The sequence below is a fragment of the Opisthocomus hoazin genome, chromosome 12 (genome assembly GCF_030867145.1).
Source record: "Opisthocomus hoazin isolate bOpiHoa1 chromosome 12, bOpiHoa1.hap1, whole genome shotgun sequence".
Taxonomy (NCBI): domain Eukaryota; kingdom Metazoa; phylum Chordata; class Aves; order Opisthocomiformes; family Opisthocomidae; genus Opisthocomus; species Opisthocomus hoazin.
Window position 1 is genome coordinate 787,065 of NC_134425.1, and position 22,953 is coordinate 810,017.

Consider the following 22,953-nt stretch of genomic DNA (forward strand, 5'->3'; position numbering starts at 1 on the left):
GGGTCATGAACTGCTCACCAAAGGCCCGATCCTGAACTCCCTGCAGAGATATCAAAGTCGCTGGGAGTTTTCCGTGAGTAGGAAGCGGAGGAATGAGCTTCAAACATTTAGGCCCAGCTCCACATGGGTGGTCTGTTATGCCTGGACGGATTCCCACTGGCTCCAGCAGCACTCCGAGGCAGTGAAAAGGCTCTTCCTAAAGGCACCCCATTGCAGAACCAGGGCTTGAGGCACTTTCTCTGAATGCTTATGAGGGACTTTGGCGGGAAGGCGAAGCCTCAGCCCCCCCGCAGCTGCTCCGCAGCGCTTAGCCCGATACCTTGATATTAAACCGGGTTTGAAAAGCACGCAGAGTTGGAGGGGGGAAGACTCCCGAACCCAGCGGAGCCCTGGCCTTTGCTTTGCTCTGTGAAAAAAAACCAGCTCAGCACCCAGCAGCAGCCGCAGAGGGAGAAGGCGTTTGCATCTGCCCGGCCACATCTGCATCCGGCCAGAGCAGAGCGTCTGCGTTCGTTCTGCGCTTCGGGCGGCTCTGGCGGTGGACGCGTCCCAGCAGCGCCCAAGCCGCGCAGATCGGAACCCAAACCCCAAAGCCATTTCCCCCCTTCCCCGCCACAAACCTCCGCCCCATCGCTCCCACCCCGCTCCGCCCCGCAACACCGGGACCCCAGCCCCTCCCTCTCCTCGGGGCGGCCGTCAGACACGTTCGCCCCATAAATGATAAATCGGTTCTGCGGGTAACGAACCGCGCCCGCCAGCCATCGGCTGTGCGGCCCGCGGCAGCCAGGCGCGCTACGCGGGGCCGGCAGGGCCGGGCGCTCGCCGGGAGGCTGCGCATTGCTGCCTTCGCTAACGGCCAATTCTAAGCGGAAAAATGACGGATTTGGGAGTTTATCCTGCATAAAGCAGAGGGAAACACAGTCCCTGTCACCGCGGGGGTGCCTCGCGGCGCGGGCGCGCCCCTTTCCGCCCTTAACGGCGGGCGGGCCGGCGGCGCTCGGCCCCTCGCCCCGCCCCGCCCCGCAGCCGGGCCCGCGCCTTGCGGGGGGCTGCGTTTCTCCTCAGCTCACGCAGCTCCCGCCCGGTGCCCCGTCCCCGGGGGGGGAACATGCAATCCCCACGCCGCCACCGCCGTTTCGCCTTCGAGGCTTTTTGACCCCTCCGCGCCGCCGCCATCGCGTACGGGAGGGGCGGGGCGAAGGCGGAGGCTCCTCCTCTCCCCTCCCCGCTGCCGCTCGCGCCGGTGATGGAGGGGGGGGTGCGGCTGCGCGCGGGTGAGCGGCGCGCGCGGGGAGGGCGGGGCGGGAGGGTGCGCGAGCGCGGCCGTTGCGGCTGAGGGGCCGGGGGCGGCGGGGCTGGGGCTGGGGCTGCAGCGCTCCCCCCTCAGCGGCCCGCCCGCCTACAGCCCTGCCTTCCGCCCTGCCTTCCGCCAGGTGCCTCCAAGCAGGACGTCCGGGAGAAGGTCTGGGCCTACCTGGAGGCCAGCGGCCTGGCCGCCTTCCCGCGGCCCGTGCGCGGCCGCATCCCCAACTTCAAGGTACGGCGGAGACCCGGCTGCGGGACTGGGCCGCTTCCTTCCTCCTCCCGCAGCCCCGGGCCGGCAGGGCCCCCCCGTCCCCCGGCTGCCCTCCGAGAGGCGGCCGTGAGCCGCCCGTCCGCGGCCGGTGCGTGGCGGCGGGGCTTGGCGGAGCTCGGACAGAGCCACCGCGGCGCAGGCAGCGCGCGGAGATCCCCCCCGGCGAGTGCAGAAACGCGGCTGCCTCCGCCTGGCGAGGCGCGGCGGGGGGTTGCTGCCTTTTAACCAGGGGATGCAAAGCCGGCTTGTGAGGTGGATAAACTGCGTCCCGTGCTGGGCTCCCCAGTTCGAGAAAGACCAGGAGCTACTGGAGAGAGTCCAGCGCAGGGCTGCGAGGATGGTGAGGGTACTGGAGCATCTCTGCTTCGAGGAGAGGCTGAGGGAGCTGGGCTTGTTCAGCCTGGAGAAGAGAAGGCTGAGAGGGGACCTTCGAAATGCCTCTAAATATCTGCAGGGTGGGGGTCAGGAGGACGGGGCCAGACTCTTTCCAGTGGTGCCCAGCGACAGGACAAGGGGCAATGGGCACAAACTGAAGCAGAGGAAGCTCCAGCTGAACCCGAGGAAGAACTTCTTCCCTCTGAGGGTGACGGAGCCCTGGCCCAGGCTGCCCAGGGGGGCTGTGGAGTCTCCTTCTCTGGAGATATTCCAGACCCGCCTGGCCGCGGTGCTGTGCAGCCTGCTGTGGGTGACCCTGCTTGGGCAGGGGGTTGGGCTGGATGATCCCCAGATGTCTCTTCCAACCCCTGCCATTCTGTGATATTTATGGAGGGGGAAACTGAGGCACTCGGAACTGGGTGTTACTCTCCAGGGCCATCAGCAGGTCTGTTGGGATGGAAAGCTGAGGTCACCCATCTTGTAGGACTTAGCCTAGGAACACACAGTGCGCTGCTGAAATGTGAATGGTGGCCAAGGTACAGCTGGCAGAGTGTTGGTGGGCAGTGGTGGGACAACCCTTCCTTCTGCTCTGGCTTCATTGTATCCCAGGTTTGATGGGTGGGAGGAAGAAATACGAGGGCTTCCAAGTATTCAGCTACTCAGGCCACCGCTTTACCGTCCGTCTGTTTTAATCCAAGCTCAAAGTGTGCGGCCGTGTATCTGCCGTATGTTGAAGAAGTGTTGACCAAAACAGCGTTGTGGGGATGTGCGTTGGGTGTTTTGGCCCATGAGCAGCATTAGGAGGTTGGCTTTGCTTTTGCTCAAGGGACTGTCGGAAGCATTCTGCCTTTGTTTGGCACTGAGGTAAAGCAGGCCCTGAAGCAGGTGGAGGAAGCCTGAGGCTTTATCGCGCCCTTCCACAAAGGGATATCAGAGATGAAGTTACAGGGGAAGTGTGTGCTCTGTTAAGCGTGAGCACCTTGCTCAGTTAAGAAGTGAATCTTCTGAGTGCAGTGGAGTCTCTGTAAAGAGAAAGCCTTGTCCAGAAAGCCTCCGCCGGACAGAATCTCTGACGACGGCTGGTGTTTAAAGGAATCTGCTTGTGTTCACCGCCTAAAAAGGGAGACTGGTCTCCAGCTTTCAGTTAGGTGTGAATGGGGGTGAAGTCGGGCAAAGTGAGGGAGTGGATCCCCTCTTTTTTTTCAGGCCTGCAGCATTTTAGTCAAGCGCTCAGCATCTGTTACTGTGTGAGAGTTTCCCATGGAGAACATTGCAAAATTAGCAATGTATCCCTCACTTTTAAAATCTGGGAAATCAGCCTCTCTGTGGGATGGAGGGAGGACTGTAAATTGCCCATCTCTGCTGTGAACTCCTTGGTGATGCACTGATATCTTACGGAAACAGGGTGCCTCCCATGCTGCGACAAGGCTGCTGGGCTTACAGGAGTTCAAAGCTGCCAGTGTTGTAAAAATAAATCCCGATGCTCCCCAGAAGAACGCTCGCTTTCTAACGCTGGAAGTAAGTGAACGTGTTCTCTCTTGATTCTTTTCTTCATGCAGGGCTCTCACCAGGCTTGCTGCTCTCTTAAAGAGCTGGATGTGTTCGACAGAGCACGTGAAATTAAAGTGGATCCTGACAAACCTCTAGAAGGTGTTCGGCTAGCTGCGCTGCAGGTAACAGCACCTTTGCACCCCTGAGGAGGAGAGCGGGGCAGAGCGCAGCGCTGGGCAGCGTCTCGTGGTCAGTGCCTGCCATTCTCCAGCAGGACCGTTACCGGTCCTGAGCCGCCTGAGGTTGTGCGTGTGAGGATGTCTCTGCCTCTTTGGCAAATGGCAAAGGTGCAGGTAGGGTTTGGGGAAATTAATGTTTCTGCAGAGCAACAGCTGTTTCACTGTCGTCGTATTCTTACTCCCCAAAAGACATGAGGTGGCCTTGCCTCGGGGTGCCTTCCGTTTCTCACCAGATGGACGTGTGACAGACTTGCCTCAGACCTACGTTTGGTCACTGGCGTTTCTGTGTAGCTCATTTGTGGACATGCACTGTAGACCAATAGATATGTCTTGCCATCTGTATCTTAAATAAGATCGTGTCTGGAATTTTGCTGTACTGGAGGGGATTCATCTGCAAGCACTACGTGATCAACAGTGCTGACTATAGCAAATAAGGTGACTGACCACATGGAGACCTATGGGACAGTAAGAGTATTTCTTTGGTGTAAAATGAGCCCACCTGTTTTTAATGGGAGAACTTATTTTGTTACACAGGCAAGGAAGACTTTGTTGGTTCCAACACCACGTCTGAGAACTGGGCTGTTCAATAAGATTGTTCCACCTTCAGGTGCAACTAAGGAGATCCTGCGAGTATGTGCTACGTCTCAGGTAGGAATGAAAAATGGGGGAGGCCTAAATTAACTTGTAGAAGAGTGTTGTGTTGTGGTAGTCCAGCTAGAGGTCGGAAAACAAGGTGCTACCTAAAGCACTGTTCTGCTAGTATGCTATTCCTGGTTTTGTGTGCACATCCACCATTAATATTTTGTTGTTGTTGCTGTTACTTAAATAATGAGGAAGTTTAGTCTTTTTGCTATATTTTATTAGCAGAATGGTATCGCTAATTTATGAATGCTATTTGGAACATTATCAGCGACTTCATAGGTGACGTATCTTTAGGTTTCTAAGGAATAGTACTCCTATATTCTTCTGCAGTTTTGAGCTAGTGAAACCCTATGAGGAATGTTTTAGTGTTTACAGTTTTTGCATAATTTGGTCAATTAAATATGAGGTTTTACAGACCAGGAAAGATCAGTTCTTTCAGAATCTGAAGGGTCTAAAGAGATGTTCAAATATGAGGTTTTACAGACCAGGAAAGATCAGTTCTTTCAGAATCTGAAAGGTCTAAAGAGACGTTCAAATATGAGGTTTTACAGACCAGGAAAGATCAGTTCTTTCAGAATCTAAAGGGTCTAAAGAGCCGTTCCTTCCGCGGTGCGCATCGGCCCCGGGTACAGCCGCCCGCTGGCAGCTTTGGCTGGCGGTGCGGTGCGCGGCTGCCCTCTGGTGGCGAGCCGCCGTGCTGCGCAGCCGCCGTCCTGCGGCGGGGAAACCGCCGGGTCTTGTGAGAACGCGACGTGTACAGAATGAATAGGCCAGCTGTGTAGGTTTATTTCGTTCTTTACCTCCTGCTAAAGGCAATAAAGTTCTACAGCAATCCCGTATACAGCTGAGGGTTGTAAATGGATGGTAATTAGTAGCGACTGTCTTTGTTGGAAGTTGTATTAAGGTCATTAACTAATGAAGCTTTGCAGGGTTGAAGAGCACTTTTGCAAGAGACCTTTCTCTTGACCTGCTTCAGGGCTCGTATCTGATCTCTGATCTTACCACCATGTGTCTGGTTTTTCCTCCAGCGAGGCCTGCTAATGACTGAATGCTATTAGCAGTTTATATTTACAAAGCACTGTGCAAACAATTCTTACCACACTGCTGTGAAGTGGATAATGAGCATTATTACTGATAGTCAGCCACAAATCACTGATCTTTTTGGGTTTGTGCTCTATGCAGAAAAATGTTTGGCTTTTTATTGTGAGGATGAACTTAGCACAAAGTTGAACTGGGGTGAGGAGGATTTATGATACGCTGTACATATGTGTTAAGAGTGAATAAATCAGAAGATACATTTCTGAAAGTTTTAAACCTCTGATCTATGAGAGCCCAAGTAAACACTTTTTAATTTCTGCAGCTCTGGGCAGAATTTTGTTAGGATATGCTCTTTAGAGAGGAGCCTGAAGACGGGCGAGTGGGAATGAGGGGGGAGAGAGGGGAAGAAAAAAATGGATTAGAGGGCTGTGTAAGGTTTTTCCTTCCACTTGTCAGGAACAGCTCGTTTTTCTTTTCGTTACTGTCTGAGATAAAAGCTTTTGGGAAAGATAGCTTAACATGGCAGTGGCACATCCTGAACGATGATCAGGCAGCGAAGTGTTGAGGAATGTAGTCTCAGGGAACACCTAGGCAGCTTTGGAAGGGGCTTTTATGGAGAAACTGGCAGTGAAGTGGATGCAGTATGAAACGGAGAGTGATCCAGCTTGTGTACTTCGTTGCGCTTCAGTAAAGCATTTTGTGTGACTTCAGACAAGAAACTTAACATCTTTATGCTGTAGCTGTCTGTGTCGAAATTAACTTGGTGAGGGTGAATTTAAGAATTTGTAGTGCTCTGGTATTCCTCATGGACGTGAATTTACATGTTATGACTTTTAAGGTAGTAGTAGTAATAGGGCAGGAAGTATCATTTGCCCTCATTTTTAGAAATAGATGTCCAGTGAGGGGTTTGAAAATAAGAGTTTTTGATCCTAAATAAGTAACCTTGCTTAGAAAAGTGCCCACCCCCCTTAGCTCTCCTTGAAGTGTGCCAAAATGCTTGTCACTGTAGTAGGGAATGTATTCTAGGATCCCCTAGAGAATAACTTTCCAGACATGTACAGCTTGGCTATACATGGAAAAAAAACACTTTAAAACGTGGGGAGTTTCTTGGATTTATCAAAATACTCTGGATTTCTGCCTCACTGGTTGGAAGACTGCACTCTGTGAACCAAAAATTACGTTTTTCTTGCAGGGTATAAAAGAATACAGTGTGCCTGTAGGCCTTGACGGGAAAGCACGAGTGGACTTGGTTGTTGTAGGATCAGTGGCTGTCTCTGAAAAAGGTAAGAGAAAGCCGTGTAAGCTTTTCAAGAGGAGGGTCTTAAGTCGCAGTCCGCAGTGTCAGTAGGCTGCGCTGCGTGCTCCTTTTGGCAGACCCCAACGTGTCTTTGGAACTGAATTTCAGTCGTGAGTTCTGTCTCTTCTGTGTGACAAGTCACTGACCCAGCCAGCCAGGAAGAATCGGTGCCTGCTCTACAACAATGCCACCCTGCCATTCAGTGGGCAGAGCGGTGTGGTTTAGAGCGTGCTGGCCAGTGTTTTGGCCTTCAGTACAACTATTCAGGCAAGGATTTTTTTTTCTTCTTTTAAAAGAATCAGAGGGCTCCCTGTTCAGAGGATCTGCCCTGCTCTCACAGGGTGTGTGTGAAAGAGCATGTGTTACAGCTGCTGATTCAGTACCTATGTGGAGACCAGATTTTGCATTTTCTAGTATTCTGAAGACCTGCTGGTGGTGAAAAATTTTCCACTGACTTTATCCATTGCTGAAAAATAACATGCTTTTTGTGTGTGTCCCAGACTGCTCTTTACCCACGTGAAGTTAACTTATGTTTGACATGAATAGAGGGTTCCAATTACAATGAGGTAAATAGACTCGTATGTCAACTGAACTGGGCTAAATTTGGTTTATTCTGAATGGGAAGCTCCTGGGATGCTTTAGGACCTCGTTGAAACTAATGTTTTATTTTAATTGCAGTGCTGATTAGAAGGAAAGTTGCATTCTGTGAGAGATGTTGATCTGAATTTTTCCCAAGTTTCAGCTGTGTGCTTGGTTTGTCTGTTGAAGACTGCTTAGTGCAATTGCCTGCTTTTGACAGTTACCAGCCTTTCCACTCTGCTGTGTCTGTGTTTCCTGTCACTGTTTGCTTTTGTGTGTTTCAGGCTGGAGGATTGGAAAAGGGGAAGGTTACGCAGACATGGAATACGCAATGATGGTGTCAATGGGCGCAGTGCAGGAGGATACTCCTGTGGTTACTGTTGTGCATGACTGCCAGGTGAGTTAAAATATCCACTCTCAAGTGACGAGTCGGAACTGTGTGATACTGGATGGTATGTCTGAAGAAGAGACTTGCAGTTATGTTGGTGTAGCAGCTTCACTGTGTTTCCGCTGTCACTGACAGCTTATCATGTGTTGCAAGACATCAGGAATGGCATGCAATTTTAGTGAATTTGTTTTTAACTGTTTACCAAATCACTTGTTCCTTGTAGGTGGTTGACATAGCAGAAGAGCTTCTTGATGATCATGATTTAACTGTGGATTATATACTTACTCCAACAAGAACTATCAAGACTAACTGCAAACGACCGAAACCTCAGGGAATAATATGGCGTAAGGCAAGTTACCTCTGCTAACAGTGGCTTACTGTTACGGCCATTCTATAGATAAGTCCCCCATTTTTACATATAATCACATTTTTGTATTAGAAATACTTGGAAAAGGAGCAAATGTGTTTGTCAGATGAAACAAAACAGCGTATGTGTTCATCCTTTTTGAGTGGTAGTGGTGAGGAGGAGAAATGTGTTATTGAAGCTGAGGTTGCTGCATCAAATGGATTATATGTTGAGAGTCACTGGAAACATCGCTCGTAGATTTTTAGGGTAGACTTAGTTCTTGTAGTAGTTTGTGGTAGAATAGTCTGTGTAAGCTGGGGGGCTTCTCCACCTCATGTGTTTTATTCCTCCAGGCTCACTGGAATGGGCCCTGTTGGTTTTCTGGAAGCAGCGCCGCAGAGAGCGCTTGGTGGCATCGGGCCGTGCGGAGCGGGTGGAACGTGTGCTGCTCTGGTTGGGAGAGGGGAGCGTGGCCTGGTGGCTGGCACGTTGCTGTGTACGTGGTGGGTGTGTGGGATTAGCTTTGAAAGGATAAATGAATTTATGGCTGGAGCTCATTTTCAGGTGGAGTAGTAGTGACTTTATACTGCTTTAAATCATGAATTTTTATTTATTGATAAATATTGTTTTATGGGTTTGGCCTGCTCCCCAAGATTGTGAGAAACTGTAACAGCTTCACAAATGGTTTCAGAAAAGCATTCAGTGAATTGTTTTACTGGAAGTTCATGCTGGGAAAACTTGTCATTAGATTTTCATTCCTAAAATCATTCAGTCAGGGAGCAGACACAATCCTGCATGACTGAGTAACAGCAGGAAAGCTGAAATGAGGAACAGTACACCAGGGTCTTGCAGAAACCACGGAGGAATTATTATTAAAGAGTTAAATTTGTTAAGGTAATGTATCTACAGCAAACAATTCTAGCCAGTACTATTTTTATTCCTATGGTGGGAGAGTATTTTACTCTGCCCGTGGTTGAGGATTTGAGGTTATAAATAAATAAATAAAAGCTCTGTCTGTACTGGTGCATTTTTTCCATTGAATTATTTTTGAATCGCTTTTTTTTAGTATATTATTGAATGTAATTATTTTGAAGGCCTACCCCTTGTGCTCCATCCATCTTGCCAACATACTTTTGATCACAGTCTGTCTGTCTTAGTGTCAGACTTCAGTCGCAGTAAAGGGCTTTGCTAACACTTTTTTTTCACCTTTTTTTCTGTCTGATTCCCCTTAGCTGCAACGTTTTTCAAAGGTCTGGGGAACACAGTCTCTTGCGGGGGCTGTTGAATTTGGTGCAACTTTTGCCACTCGTAAGTCAGTTGGTCCCAAGCGATGTATCAGAAGTGATGTTACCTTTGCATTTCTTTGGTTTTTAGAGAAAATACCAAAGTCAGTGTTAGAATATACGCTTCGTAAACTAATGAAGTATTTGCCACAGCTCCTTTGTGCTTATGTCTAAAGCTTGAGGAGATGCTTAGTAGAGTCGTGTCTGAAGCTCGTGGCACGCTTTTAGCCGGTTTGCATGAGACAGTGAAACTTCTTTTCTGTAGTAATATCTACATTAGTGGTGTTGTCTGAAAAATACAGCTCCTGTTGAATTTTCTGCAGCTTTCACTGAGAACAGAGCACATCATATGACTGAACATTTATTTGAATGTAAATTTAACACCTAAAACTGCTTTATGAAGAAGAAAGAAATTGGCATTATGCTTTCACAGGGAGCTGAGTGACTGGTATATATTTATGCTTGTGGTTGTGGTGGTCCCTGCATGATCAGCTCTTGAACAGAGGGTCTTGGAGGTGGGAGGTCTAGTTAATCAACAGGCTGTTAACCATGCAGGATTTGATACGGATTATTAAAGTGTTTGTCCTTTGACTTTTCCTGGCTGCTTCTATTCTTTTCTCTACATCCTTTTCTCCTTCAAATCCTGGCTTTGCCAGTGCATTCCTGTTCCTCAGAGCAAAACTAAATGAATCGAGAGGTAGTGAGTAAATAAATAACTCGCTTCTAAGTGTGGCGTTTTGTCAACAGAAAGTAGCTTAATGTGATTGTTGAGATGTGTGGTGTGTAAAATACATTACAAAAATGTCCATCCTTCAGGAACACGGCTGGACCAAGCCAAGACAGTGATTTAAGAGCTTAAATTAATGCTTAGCTGTAATCCCATGTTTGCAAACACCTTTATTGTAAAGGATGTGCTTTCCTGAAGCTGTTAGGATAAATAGCCATTAATACATACACTCAGTCTTACCAAGAGGTAAGAAGGTACTTATGCAGCAAACAGAATGCGTGTCTCCAGGCTAGATTTCTGTGCTGAAAGAGGTACCGCATTTTCCTGGAGTGTTTTTGTTCATTGTGTGCTATGTAGGAAGGAAGTAGTGTGTCGGACAGGGGGACGGGGTGAATAGGTGTTACTCTGTGAGTGATTCACTCCTTGGGGTAATTGGCAGGACTTGCCCTCGGTTGCCTCCTTGCAGTTCTTCTCAGTACAAAATTTCCAGCTGAGCTATTTCTTGCTGTTGAGGTAGTGTGTTTTTCCGAACAGGAAGATGTGAGTTACTTGCTGTGATTTTTGTCAGAGAAACGCTGATGTAAAGACTTCCAAGGAAGTATGAGAGCTACAATATCATTAATACCAAAAAAGCATTATCAAAATCAGTGCTAGGCACTCCAGAAACACTTCTAAATTCAAAGGCAGTACTGGAGTCTGCATACGGGTAAGTTTCCTGTGTCTGAGTTCAGGGATTTGAAAAATCAGTACGTGCTCTTCGAGGACAGCGAGAGCTGCTGAGAGCTGGACGCTCTGGAAAACTTTATTTGGATGCCAGTGGAGAATTGTTTGGCTTCATCGGTCTTGCAAATCAAACCCATTGTTTCTGGGAACTCTAAATTCATGAAACGACTTACTTTCTCATTTAGTATTTTGTATGGGTAGCTGTGATCTTTATCTGCGACGCTGTCTATTATATTTGTCACAATTATGAAGTTATTTGTGCTGTGCTTATTTTAAATTGAAACGATACAGACCAATTAAAATGTTTGGGGTCATGAAGAGGGAAATGAGAGTAGTTGGTGGAAAAAAATCACTAGATTCTAACAGACATTTCCTTCTGTTTCTTTAATCATTCTTTTGATGAGAATTTTATAGAAGTAGCAAACAATTTTTTGCAAAACGAACTGGGGGGAATCCCTGGGTCTAATGTTGAAAGAGTTTAGTACACAGTGGCAGAGATGGAAACTATCTGACAACAAACAGCTTTTGGTTTGGGTCTGTAACAGACTATTTGGAAAGTAAAATAATATTGTTTTAAAGCTCGAAAAGTTAACACATTCAGGCTGGCAAAACCTTCAGCAAAGACACAGTGTTGCCATCAGAAGAAAATTGCTGTTAGTTTAGCCAAGGGGTTGGTTTTTGTTTTTTGGAGGGACAGTGTGAGCAGGGCGTGCTTCCACGCGTGGTTAAACTTCTCAACACCTTTGCAAATCTGACCCTTGCTGCAGAGTCCATGGAATCAGTTTTTGCTGATGGATTCCAAATGTGGGTTGCATAAGTTCCTCCTGAGGGACACTAGCAGACTTTGTGGGCTGCCAGCTCCCAGAAATATGCCCTCGGATTGCGTGCACATATTTGGACATTTTGTGCAAATGAATGATAAAATGTTCGGCTGTGCTGGCCCGTTCCAGCTGTCTTGGCTTTGTCTGTGCTTTAAACCCTTGTGAGCTCAGCAGTCCTGAGCAGTCCAAGCAGCTGATTCAGGAGACAACACGAGAAGTGGGCTCTGTCCTGGGGGCCTTCATGGGGAATCTAGGGTCAGATGTCCCTTAGGGTGGGCAAAGATGAATCTTTCAAACACCTTCTGCCTGCCAGCCTCAGTGCTTGGAAGGGCTGGTGGATCTGCTGCACCAAATATTATTTGGTCTTGTTCGCAGCCTTCCACGGCGGGGCAGCAGCAGCATCTGTCTGCATCTGAGCCCTGTGTTCTTGTGTCAGTTGGTGTATGCAGATGGGCGGCTGTGTGAAGCAGAATTAAACAGCAGACCTAGCGTGCTGTCCAGTCCGTAGCTATCCTTCCCTCGTCTGCCATACACCAGAACTGCACCGCCTCTGCTGCCAGGGAAATCGAAGTGGTGTTTGGCTTGGCCTGCGCTGTATCAGGGGTCAGCATTACTCATTCTGTCAGAGGACAAACACAGCTTTCATTTTCCCCAGCAAAATATTGAAAGTGGCTACGTTCACCGTTCTGGAATGACGGAGGTTGAAGAGAGCCCCGATGTTCCAGCAGAGACGTTGCAGAAGTCCATCTGCCACTGTGTTGTTTTGGGACCAAACCAGGTGTCGTAAGAGTGGATGCTCGGGGTTAAGTGCTGGGAGATTTGTCCTGGCAGTCAGCGTCCGAGACTGTTTTCTGCAGGTTACTGTCAGAAAGGGGCCACGTTTCCCTGCTAAGCTCCTTTCCCATAGCCCGGTAATTGTGTGCCAGAAGAATTCATCTACCCTACTGTCCTCTTTCCCCAAGGCTCTCCCAGCTATGGCAGGGAGTAGGCGGGATTGTTAAATGATTAATTGCCTTTGGTAGAGTTATTTTTAACCTGAATCACTTCAGTTACTGAGTTTATAGCACAGACCCACAAGCACTTCTTTTGGCCAACCCCAGAGGGCTGAAGTAGTGAAGTGGCCTGGGAATTGCTGGTCAAGGGATAATAGGAAACTGCTTAGCTGACTTCACTGCCAAAGCCAATCATTTAGCTAAATCCCAACACTCAATACAAAGTTTACAAACATCAATAAATGGTTTGGCCTTGACTTTATAGGGATGGGGAGAGCAAGGGAAGAAGCTTCTGCCACTGGGTTTGCCTGGGTCTGCATGATGGGATCAACCAGGCTTGGGGCAGAACCCAAGCCCCATGCATCCTGGCTCAGCCTAGAGCAGTGGGCAAGGCTAGGGAGGAGTGACCAGCCGGCACAGGACCAAGAAACGTGCAGCTTGTTTGAAAGAGAGGAGGAATATCTTTGGCCTCTCTCCACGTGAAAATAAATCATTGCAATCCTCCACAGCTCACAAGACAAAAGAAACTTTTTGCATGATCCTAATTAGCAACACATTGTACTACCACAGAGTTCTTTTGTATGCTATTTTGCAACAGAGCAGAGCGAGCTTTTTCCTCTCCTCTGCCACCCACTGCCCCCTTTGGCCTTTTGGCTCTCACCCCATGCACCCCAAAAAAGGTAGTGGATTGGTTTGTTGAACTGAAACTCTGAAATCCCAAACTGAATTTCTGCCTTTCCTTGAGACAAAAGTGGGGAAAAATAGGGAAGGGCTTGAAAGCCTTCACCCAGCTCAAAGATTCTCCTAGACCCCAGGGAAAACAGCCCTCAAGGTAAATCCACTCTCTGTTGTGGCAGAAAGACGTCGGGTGACAGTGTCAGAACTCATCTAATGTAGGTTTTTTTACAGAGTGTTTTCTGTTGCAAACGAATCTGAGTGCCAAAGGAACTGCCTCTGCTGAGGTACTGTTACCTCCACAGAGGGCTGAATGTAATGATAGGTTTGCCCTGTGGGGTGGTATTGATGAGCAGAACTTCAGCTTTTGTATGTAACTAGTTCATAGCCCTTACAAAGATGTGTATGCTGTTGTGGCTACATCTTCCAGAGTCTGCAGGGAGCCTGAGATGGCAGCGCAAAGATCTCCAAGCAGAGGCCAAAAACTGCTGGTCAGTGTAGCGAGAGGAGAGGCCGTGCTGAAGCCTGGCCAGTTGAAGTCTCTGAAGGAGTATGCTGGCCCTTGGATTATCTAACTCTTCTCCTCCATTTGCCCTGGAAAGACTGGGAAGTTCCTGAGATGATCCTCTCGGTGCCCATCTCGTTGATTCCCTGAATCTACAAAGTGGGTAGCGTTGATCTTTCTAACTAAGCGCCCAGTCCATGCCTTGGGAACTGAGTTTAATTTCAGGGTGAAAGGAACTGCATGTACACTTGGTAAGAGGTTGAGTTTGTGCTTTGGGCCCAGGAGTGATTAGCTGCATGAGGATAAAAAAATGTTTTTCCTGTTTGGGTTAATTAGCATAAAGCTTACATTTCACATAGAGATTTGACAGAGGACAACAAATGTTCCTAATTGTTGGCCAGTAAAAACAAAATAAGATGGCTTCAGCCATTGGTTTGGTGTTGTATCGCCCAGGGAAGGGGAGTCTGCTGTTAAACACAGCAATCTGAATTCTTGGCGGAGAAAGACAAATCAGTCCAGGAATCCACAGAGCAACAACTCTTCAAAATCTGAAAATGGCATGTACCTTTCAGAGTGCGGGGGCTCCCAGAGCCCCAGAGGAAGTCCTTGCCGCTCTGTGCTGGCTGCCAGATCGGGACAGGTTCATTCAGAAATTGTTCTCGGTCATAAAGTTTGCTTGTTTAAAGGGCCTGATCCCAAACACCTGGACGCTGCGTCTGCAGTGTGGCAGAATGGAGGTGGCCTCTGCCCATACTGGTTAGTCCTGTTCTGCTGTTTGGTTTTGTATTAACAAGGTAGAGCTAGGATAACAAGACAGAGCTAGGACAGGCTTTATGTAAATTTTATTGTTATTTAATTGCAGCCTGAAATAAAACTTGCATATTTGCTCCTCAGAAGAGGAGCCCTGGGAAGCTGTTGATTGGCTTTCCTGTTACCTAAACCTAACTTTGTCCCCGCTCCGTCTTCAGTTTTACTCGAGTCACTTCAGAGCTGGGTTACTCTCCTACAGATCTGTAAATTTTAGGCTTTAAGTGGTGCAGCCAGATCCAAACTCACTCTGTAACTGTCGAAGCAGGGATTCGGGGGCTCTGAGATGAGAGGGATCTGAGCTGGGACATTGCAGGCATATTCTAGGCAGGGTACGCCGGTGCTAGTCCAGCAGAACCTGCTGAGAAGTGGTGGCTCGTACGCTTGGGTGCAGGGCCCTGCGAGAGCGGCGTGCTCACACTGTGAGGGCTACTAGCTTGGGTCTCTGCTAGCTGAGGCATCGCTTCCCTAGGCTCTGTTTTGCTCCCTAAACTGAAGAATTGGATCTTTTTGTTGATGGATGTTCTGCTTGTCCAGCAGCCAAGTACAAATTATTCCTCCTTCCAACTGCAGTCTGCAAGCCAAGCGCTAGACCACATTAGCCCGGGAACCACTGCGTTTCCTGCCAGTCACTGAGTGCAGCCTGGGGCATCTCATGCCTGAGATGGATAGGGTTCAGCTGCTGAGAGGAAGAGCCCTTGCAGAAAAGCTGCTTGGGAACTGGAGATGGATGGAAGGGATTGAGTGTTCATAGTTTTGAAGTACAGTGCCCCGTTGCTCCTCTGTTCTGCGATCCAACCCCGCAGACTGGTGTGGGATCTGATGAGTAGCTGCGGGTGGCGCCTGAAGTCAGATGACAAGAGGGGAGGCTGTGGTGATGTGCCACAACCAGAGAACGTGCCTCCAGCTGGGCCCACACTCCTAGGAGCCCCGCTACAAGGCATGCTCCCTTAAGCTCAAACTTCACACCATCGTCCCTCCCCCTTGTGTGACCCAGCCTACGGGATATCCTGTTTTGGGGGAAAAGAGCGCAAAGAGGTCTGCAGAGCGACAGTGCCTGGTGGTCTGATGAACTGTGGCATGTAAAGTTCTGCCAGAGCAAGAGCACAGGCCCTCGGTCAAAGCAAATATTAAGGGATAACAATGAGAATGCGAATCTGAAAGCACCCTGATAAATAAATGTCAAAATCGAGTAGTTCTGAGTTTGGTTTTGGTTTTCCTGCTGGATCTACATTGTGCTGCTTGCTGAAAGAGTAACTAATGTTTATTTTTGTCCTGCAGTGTGTATTTAGGGAGCAACTTCAGAATCAGGCCAGCAATTAGTAACATTTTGAATGCTCTGGCACTCTGGATGGTAGCAGTGTAATAAGGTTCCTCTCTTTTTTTAATGGCACAAATGAGTCCTGATGGTCATTGTTTTTTCTGGAAGACGAGAAATGTCATAATAGTATCTGTCTTTCTCCTTTTTAGGTTAGCTATGAGATGCTGGGAAAAATCCCCATCCTAAAGAGTCTCCGATACAGAGAGAAGCAGACTGGCAAGGACGTCACCCTCCAAGATGAACATTCAGACTTGGCAGATGCCAGCACACCAGCAGCGTTAAGTGAGAAGGCGATGGCTGAAAACACAAGACCACAGGCTGCTGCGGGCTCAGCTCAAACAGGACAACATTATGTTGAAGGTGATTCTGTAAGTCCCAGATTAGAGGGATCTGGTGTGATTACTACTGTGTACGTGGGCAACGTACCTCCCAGCGTAAGAGTGAGCGAGCTGAAATGTGCTTTAAGGGAATTCCATGCAACTCCTTTACGACTGAATTGGCAAGGAGCACAGCACAGGGCTTTTCTCGATTACCAGGATAAAGCAACCGCAGAGAATGCTGTGTCCTCTTTGAAAGGTCTGAGCCTCGGGGGTAATACTTTGCGAGTTGAGCTGGCCAAGAATCAGAGGAACAAAGGGCAAGTGGAAATCAATAGTCAGAAATGAATATGAATAGAGGAAAAAAATAGGCGTGAAGCCAACCTAAGTTTTCAGGGATATTAGTATATCCTCTGATTTCTGCAGGCTGCACAACAAAGCGCAAGGCCAACTTTTCAAACAGATGAAGCGTACATCTCGCTGCTGACTTGCCTGCCTCATTTGTGCAGCTGTACATGCAAAGTGCATTTGTCAAGTCAGATGACAGAGGGGCCATTTCTTTAAACGGTTATCCACAAAGTACCCGCGCTCTGTGTATTTGGTTTTCCTCGGCCGGGGGTTGATTTGCCCTTTGGTGCGTGGATTTCTCAGAGCTGGATCGAAAACCTGCCCTTGGTAGCTGTGTGCAGCCACGTGTAGCGAGGTGGTTATGTTCTGTCATCTAAAGGTTGTGCCTGCACGTTTGTACTCGTGAGCTTAAAAACCAGCTGCAGAAAATCTGTCTTAAGGGTTACAATTCTGTTTACTAAAAAATGGGTTTTGCCTGTTGGGAGTTTTCAGCTTATTTTTCATAAAAATGGACGGGGGGGAGATTGCCCTTTTTGTGCTCTTGAAGAACATCTGTGGAAACACTGGCTCAGCCACCGAGTTCTAGTAATAGCTATTAACATCAGGTGGAAGAAACGGTAGCCGCTTTCTCGGCTTTGGTTTTTTTTTAGTTCAGCCCTTTGTAAACATTGTATTTCTTATTTCGGTCTGGCAGGGGAAAGTAAAGACCAGTATTCTCCTCTGCTTTTCCCCTGAAACACTTCAGGTGCCTTTTTCATGGATGCGAAGAAATAGAAGCTTTTCCCAATTATCTTGTCTCTTATAATTTCGTGTGATTCCATTCATTGCCTCTGTGAAGTTACATTAATATTAATCGTTGTAGTGGAAATGAAAAGCAGACAGACCACGGTCGAAACTTGTGGGTGACTCGTCTGGTATGGAGTTGTTTGAAAAGTTGCTGGAGATAGTAGCAGAGCCTGTTCCTGCTGTGTCTTTGTCACCACCAGCGTGGTCTCCTGCAGCCACACCATCAGACAGAGGGGAGGGTCAGACAGCAGCGCTGTGAAAGTGGTGTCAAGCGCTAGCTGGAACAGGGAGATTTGCACACGTGTGGACGTTCACTTACGGTGTAAAGGAAAATGGTGGTTTATTTGGTGGGGCTTTTGTTACATTTTCTTCAGTTTCCTATTCCTGAAAAACAAGTTGAATTTTGGCTGAACCATCCTGTCTAAACAGAAGCACTTTTGCCATTGATGCTGGGCACATAGTCAAAGTAAGCATCTAAATGGATATTTTTTTTTTTTTTTAAAGTATGAGTTGGAAACCTTTTTTAGCCAGAGGGTACTGTTAAGTGTGTTTTAAGCATGTTATTATGCCTCAAGGGTCAGACATTTCATATAGTATTAAACAAAAAGTTCTCATCGTTATCATATACTCTGCACAGAGGGGCTCAAGGAAAGCATTGCTTCAACTTCTTGTAAGATCAACAAAGGAAAGGTTTCTGGGAGAAAAAAAAAAAGTGTCGTGCTCTAAAATGCTCTCTTTCTCCAGCTCAAAATTATTTTCAGTATCACTTAGTCTGAATTAAAACATAAGCACTGCGGAGTCCTCTGCATCTTGTTTCAGTAGTTGTGTACTTCAAGGGTAAGAGTCAGGGGTTGTGTTACTACTTAAACATACTCATTACATCATGAGCTTGGAAAGTAGAGGAAAGAAAAGCAAAAAAATAATTACACATCACTGCCTTCCCTTTCCAAATGATGGCAAATTAAGTAACACGATCATTTGGTGTTCTTTTTCACTCTTGCAATGCTGCTTGCTTTGGTGAAGATACCCAGGTGACTTTAGCAGTTAAAAAGCAGTTACTCTGCCAATGAAAACTTCCAGCATTTCAAACTTCACATTTACACTCAAACATTACATTGCAGATTGAACCAGCCTCTTCTGGTCAAATTTGTAGGAATTTCATCTTCAACCTTATTTTCTTTCTGAACATCTGAAGTTTCGGTGCAGATACGTTTACATGTTACAAGACACGTAAATGTGTTATGTTTGCTTGCTTTGCTCTCAAGGCTGCGTGCAGTCTGTGGGCAGTTTTGTCTGGACAAGCACATCGGGATGGTTTTCTGCTTGCTGTTGTGGTTCTGTGTGTAGCCCCAGGGTGAGCTGTGCTCGGTCTGTCCGGGTGGGCAGATCTCCGCAGTTTTCCAGCCGGTCGCTTTTTCCTGTCCCGCATTGTGAGGCCACGTTTCACAGTACTACGAATAGCTTCTTACTGTCCCAATGGGCAATTAACAGTCCGAACCACACTAGGGAGAAGATATTAACTGGACAGAGGTATGTAAATGTAGTTAGCCTCTGAGAAGAAAAATAATTAAGCTTAAGCTAATGCACTATTCATTAGCATTTTGAATGGACTGGAATAATGATGTTGATGCTGTGATGATTGTAATTCCAGCTTAAGTAGTCATTTCTGATCCAGGTTGTTAATAAACGGCAAGGTCTTTTGGGCCTTGCCATCTTAAAGTCATTAAAGAATGCTTTTAATTCAAAGTAGCGGCTGCTTCAGGTCAGAGCTTGGCAGCCTGTTGCAACCCATCTGCACCAGCAGCTTCAGCGAATTGGCAGCAACTGGAGTGCAGGTACAAGTTCATTTCTGTCATCTCTGCTTTGTGAGCAGCAACCTGCAGGGCTGAGAATGGAACCTGAAGCTGCAGAAGGCTCACCAGAGCTCAGAGCTGCCGCAGAGGTTTGGTCGTAAGGGGTTTACATGGAGGCAAACCAGTCGTCCTCAGAAGTCGCCTTTGGGTTGCTGTAGGATTCCCACAAGGAAAACAAGAACTGGAGTATTGACCTTCTGCAAAAAAAGCAGTGTGACTTGCAGCAAAGGTGTTCTGTAAGCCTTCCTGTCAGGAGGAGGGTGTAGCTCTTGCTTTCGGAACTGCATCGTGTACCAACACAGCAGGAGTTGGGAGTCTGTGAGCTGTGAAGTCCATGCGATTTCTGTTGTGCACAGCAAGGGAAGCAGTGGCAAGCACGGGGCCCTTGCTGCTGCTTGGGAAGTTGCTCATCTTTAGCTAAAAGACATTTCAATGCAAGATGCTAAATGGCTGTTTAATTAAATAATGCAAGACTGCCCAAGGCACACGCCTACATGGCCTTCTGGTGTCTTCAGCTGTATGATGTGGATTTTTTCTTGTGGGCTGACCACGTTCCTACTTGAGGAAACAGCAGATTTTCAAGAAAAAGTGAATGGGGCAGTCTGCATCTCTTAGATCTATTGTTTCAGGCTCTCTGCATGCTCAGGAAGACATCAGTTATACATGAATCACTTCTGACTTTTCTCTAATTCCCCAAGACTCTCAAATGCAGTACGTTTCAGTGAATCCTTGGACTCTCATCCCGTAATGAAACTCAAGGAACTGAAGCCTGCTTATGTTTTACGTTGGCCCAGACCAAGACTACGCAAGATATTTTACTGACAGTCAAACGATAAAGTCCGTGCCCTGAAGAATTCATAGGCAGAATTAACAGGCTTTAAAGATGAGAACCCTTACTCAAGTAATAATTCTTTGTTTTGTACATGTTTTAGTTGTGGCCCTACTGTTAGCACGTAGGTTGAACTTGGCTGCGTCTACGTGGATGTAGTTTGTGCCTCGTCTCGGGTGGGTACCAGCCCGTATGTCCCTTCTTTCTGGCTGTGACTGAAGCACCCGCCTGGGACTGCAGAGACCTCCATGCTTGAGGCCAGTTCTCTGTGACGGCTTTCTGTGACCGCTCACGCCTGGAGCAAGGGGGAGAAGGTATCTGTAAGCACTTAACCCCCGGCCTTTCTCTGTAAGGGCAGGGGGGCATGCTTGCTTCTTAACACTCTCGTGATAAAAACACCCACCATGACAAAGAAGTGCCTGGGCACTGCAGAAAAGGCTGGAACGCCGGTGATAGATGGGTAGTCTGCTTTTAATAGGAAAATAAGTGATCCCTAACACAGACTTGATTTTAGTTCACTTGCAGCAGCGGAGGAGCCTGCGTTTCGCTGCTGTGCGATGAGAAGAAAAGTTCAGCAGTACAATGGGAAATACTTTACTGAGCCAACTTTGTTCAGCAGTAATTAAAAATGAAGTCTTTCTATTCTCTGTGCAGCCTGATGTCCTCGCTTGTCATGTGGTTCAGTGCATTCTTTCCAGCTCCTTTCATGGCACAAACATGTTAGGCTGTTGTTGCTGCATGCCCCTCTTTTTGAGGGTTCAGTGGGGAAAGATGCTGAGCAGCTCTGGAGACGGGTCAGTGTCAGCAAACCCAGCTCCACTCGGAGGGCGGCTGGGGGGGTGTGGGATCCAGCACGGACCTGAGCTTCCCAGGGTGCTTCTGCCCTCTGCCTGTCCTCGCTGGTGGGAGAGGTGCGGAGAGAAAATGGTGTCGGATGCATGGGACCTCTACCAGACCCGTTAGGCTCGGGAACGTGGTCACTTTGGAGGAGATTTTCTTTTGTTGAATGATGTTAGTCACAGCGTGGTGTGTGGCACAGCGCAGTGAGGCAACATTATAATCTGCTAACAATAAAAGTGAGGTGGCTAAGTGCCACTCAGCTCTGAAAACTGTACAGTCGTTCGGGTTTTCCTGCAGACAGCTACGGCCATGCGTTTCCTGGAGCAAAGACAAGGCCACACAGCTTCAATCCACCGAAGACAACAGCGAGTAAACAAGCCATGTTGCTGTGTAGACTTCTCTGAGTGACAAGAGTCAGAGATTGTTTGTTTCCATGGAGAGGAAAAGAGAAAAAAAAAAATCCATGAGGTCAGGGTGGGAAGAGAGTAACGTCCTCTCCTGGGTCCCCCAGCCAGGTCCCCAGGCAGCCCTCCAGCGTCTCCATGCCCATCGGTCCCTGGTCCCCTCCCAGCAAGCAGGCTGTAAGGACAGAGGCTTTAGCCCATTATCTTTGGAGACCAATAAAATATCTTGGAAAAGGGATGGTTAAATACTGTCTTCAAGTCATGTCTGTCTGTTTGGTTTTTTTTCTTTCATCCATCGTCTTCTACTGCTCCGAAGAGATAAACAAATGCTTTTTAGGAGAATGTTTCCATTGAAAAATCTAGCACTGGGGCTGCGTTTTTCTCCACAACTGCGGCAAGGGGTGAGGAGGGGGAGGAAAAGCGTGTGCTGGGATTTCTCTCATTCTGGTTCCTCGGAAGGAACAGCCCCATGCAGCAGTTCTGGCTCTGGAGGAAACATCTGTGGCTGTGGCCATGTTACTTGGGCAAACATACCCCTCCGTGAGGTAGGCTGTTGTGTACAAATACTTTTATTTCCTCATTGCCATCTATTAAAGATTATCTCCCTACAAGAAAAGCGCACCATTTCCCATGTTTTCATGTGTAATGTCCGTGATGCCTGCTGTAAACATCATGAAATGTTTCCCTGCCCCTGCGCTGACACAGGTATAAAAGTCACCGCTTTTCATCTTTCAAAGCACTGCAGAAATGTTTGGGGTCGTGTATCCTGCCATTGTTCTGGGCTGGGCATCCCACTGAAGTCTCTGGGAGAAATGAGTTCAGGATACGGACCTATCTAGTCAATCTTTACAGCGGCCCCAGCGACATCCACGTTTTACAGATGGGACAATGAAGGCGGAGGTGGCTCCCGATAGACGAGATGCAACTGGTAATTCCTACCGCTGCAGAAAACAACTGCAGAGAACAGACTAGAAACTCATCAAAAGCTCTAAAAAAACCCCCATACTGTGGGAGCCTTTGGACTTTTCTGTGTGACGGGTACCTGGCGGCGCAGACGGGGATCGTGTTGCTTCCCCACGCAGAGCTGCAGCGTCGCGGCCTCCTGCTCCAGGCGATCCCGCAGGTCCTGCTCCAGAAGAGCCTTCGAGGCAAGGCACCCCCACGAGCCTCCCTCCAGTCCAGGGACGTCAACCGCAGCTCTCCTGCCCTGCGACACGAGACATGAGACAGAAACTGAGACACTTCTGAGCTGAGCCTCCTTAAACGCTCCAAAAGCTTCCACGTTTCTAGGCGTTAGTGTATCCATTGCTGCCACTCCTTAGTATTTCTGTGTGGATAATTGTTCAGACAAGAGTAATACTTACATTTTTCTGGAGGGATATCGTGTTTTCAGAGTGTTTCCAGGCACCTGCGCTGCTCAGACTCCGGAGCGTGGTGTTTCCGTCTCTCTGAAGGCGGCGGTTCCTCGGGTAGCTGGTCTGCAGCGGCTTTTCGTTACCACCACAGAGAAACACAGTTGCTGGAGCAAGTTCTGCTCCGAGTGAACTCTTGGTACTGTAAGTCCCTGCAAAACTTTCCAGGCCCTGTCATCTTGCTTTCCAGGTGTGTTTGCTTATTTTTTCAGTAATTAGCCTGAAGCTGAGCCACAGAACTGCACTTTCTGTACCGTTCTGGGTCTTTCAACTCCTGCTGCTTTAAAGAAAAGCCTATGCTCAGGCTCATGTATTTACTACTGAATTAAAGTGGCACTG

At 48.0% G+C, this 22,953-nt stretch overlaps 1 protein-coding gene across 5 annotated transcripts; it reads left to right on the top strand.

The window, feature by feature from the left end:
* The first annotated feature begins 1,198 nt into the window (after positions 1-1,198).
* On the top strand, positions 1,199-22,953 carry MTHFSD (methenyltetrahydrofolate synthetase domain containing). 5 transcript variants are annotated; one of them, XM_075433584.1, is made up of 9 exons: positions 1,199-1,274; positions 1,434-1,537; positions 3,511-3,624; positions 4,216-4,329; positions 6,554-6,644; positions 7,522-7,634; positions 7,849-7,974; positions 15,975-16,193; positions 22,055-22,953. In XM_075433584.1, exons 1-9 carry the CDS (start codon positions 1,247-1,249, stop codon positions 22,172-22,174), a joined length of 1,029 nt encoding a protein of 342 aa, XP_075289699.1. In that variant the 5' UTR covers positions 1,199-1,246; the 3' UTR covers positions 22,175-22,953. The 5 variants fall into 5 exon arrangements, with proteins under 5 accessions (XP_075289699.1, XP_075289700.1, XP_075289701.1 ...); XM_075433585.1 differs by lacking the exon at positions 22,055-22,953 and adding an exon at positions 21,096-22,033; XM_075433586.1 differs by lacking the exon at positions 22,055-22,953 and adding an exon at positions 19,150-20,603.

Bases quoted from the DNA above. Each gene is read 5' to 3' on its own strand.
- MTHFSD (XM_075433582.1), top strand. From the start codon at position 1,247: ATGGAGGGGGGGGTGCGGCTGCGCGCGG. The intron at 1,275-1,433 runs GTGAGCGGCGCG...GCCTTCCGCCAG, and splicing joins GGGGGTGCGGCTGCGCGCGG to GTGCCTCCAAGCAGGACGTC. The intron at 6,645-7,521 runs GTAAGAGAAAGC...TGTGTGTTTCAG, and splicing joins AGTGGCTGTCTCTGAAAAAG to GCTGGAGGATTGGAAAAGGG.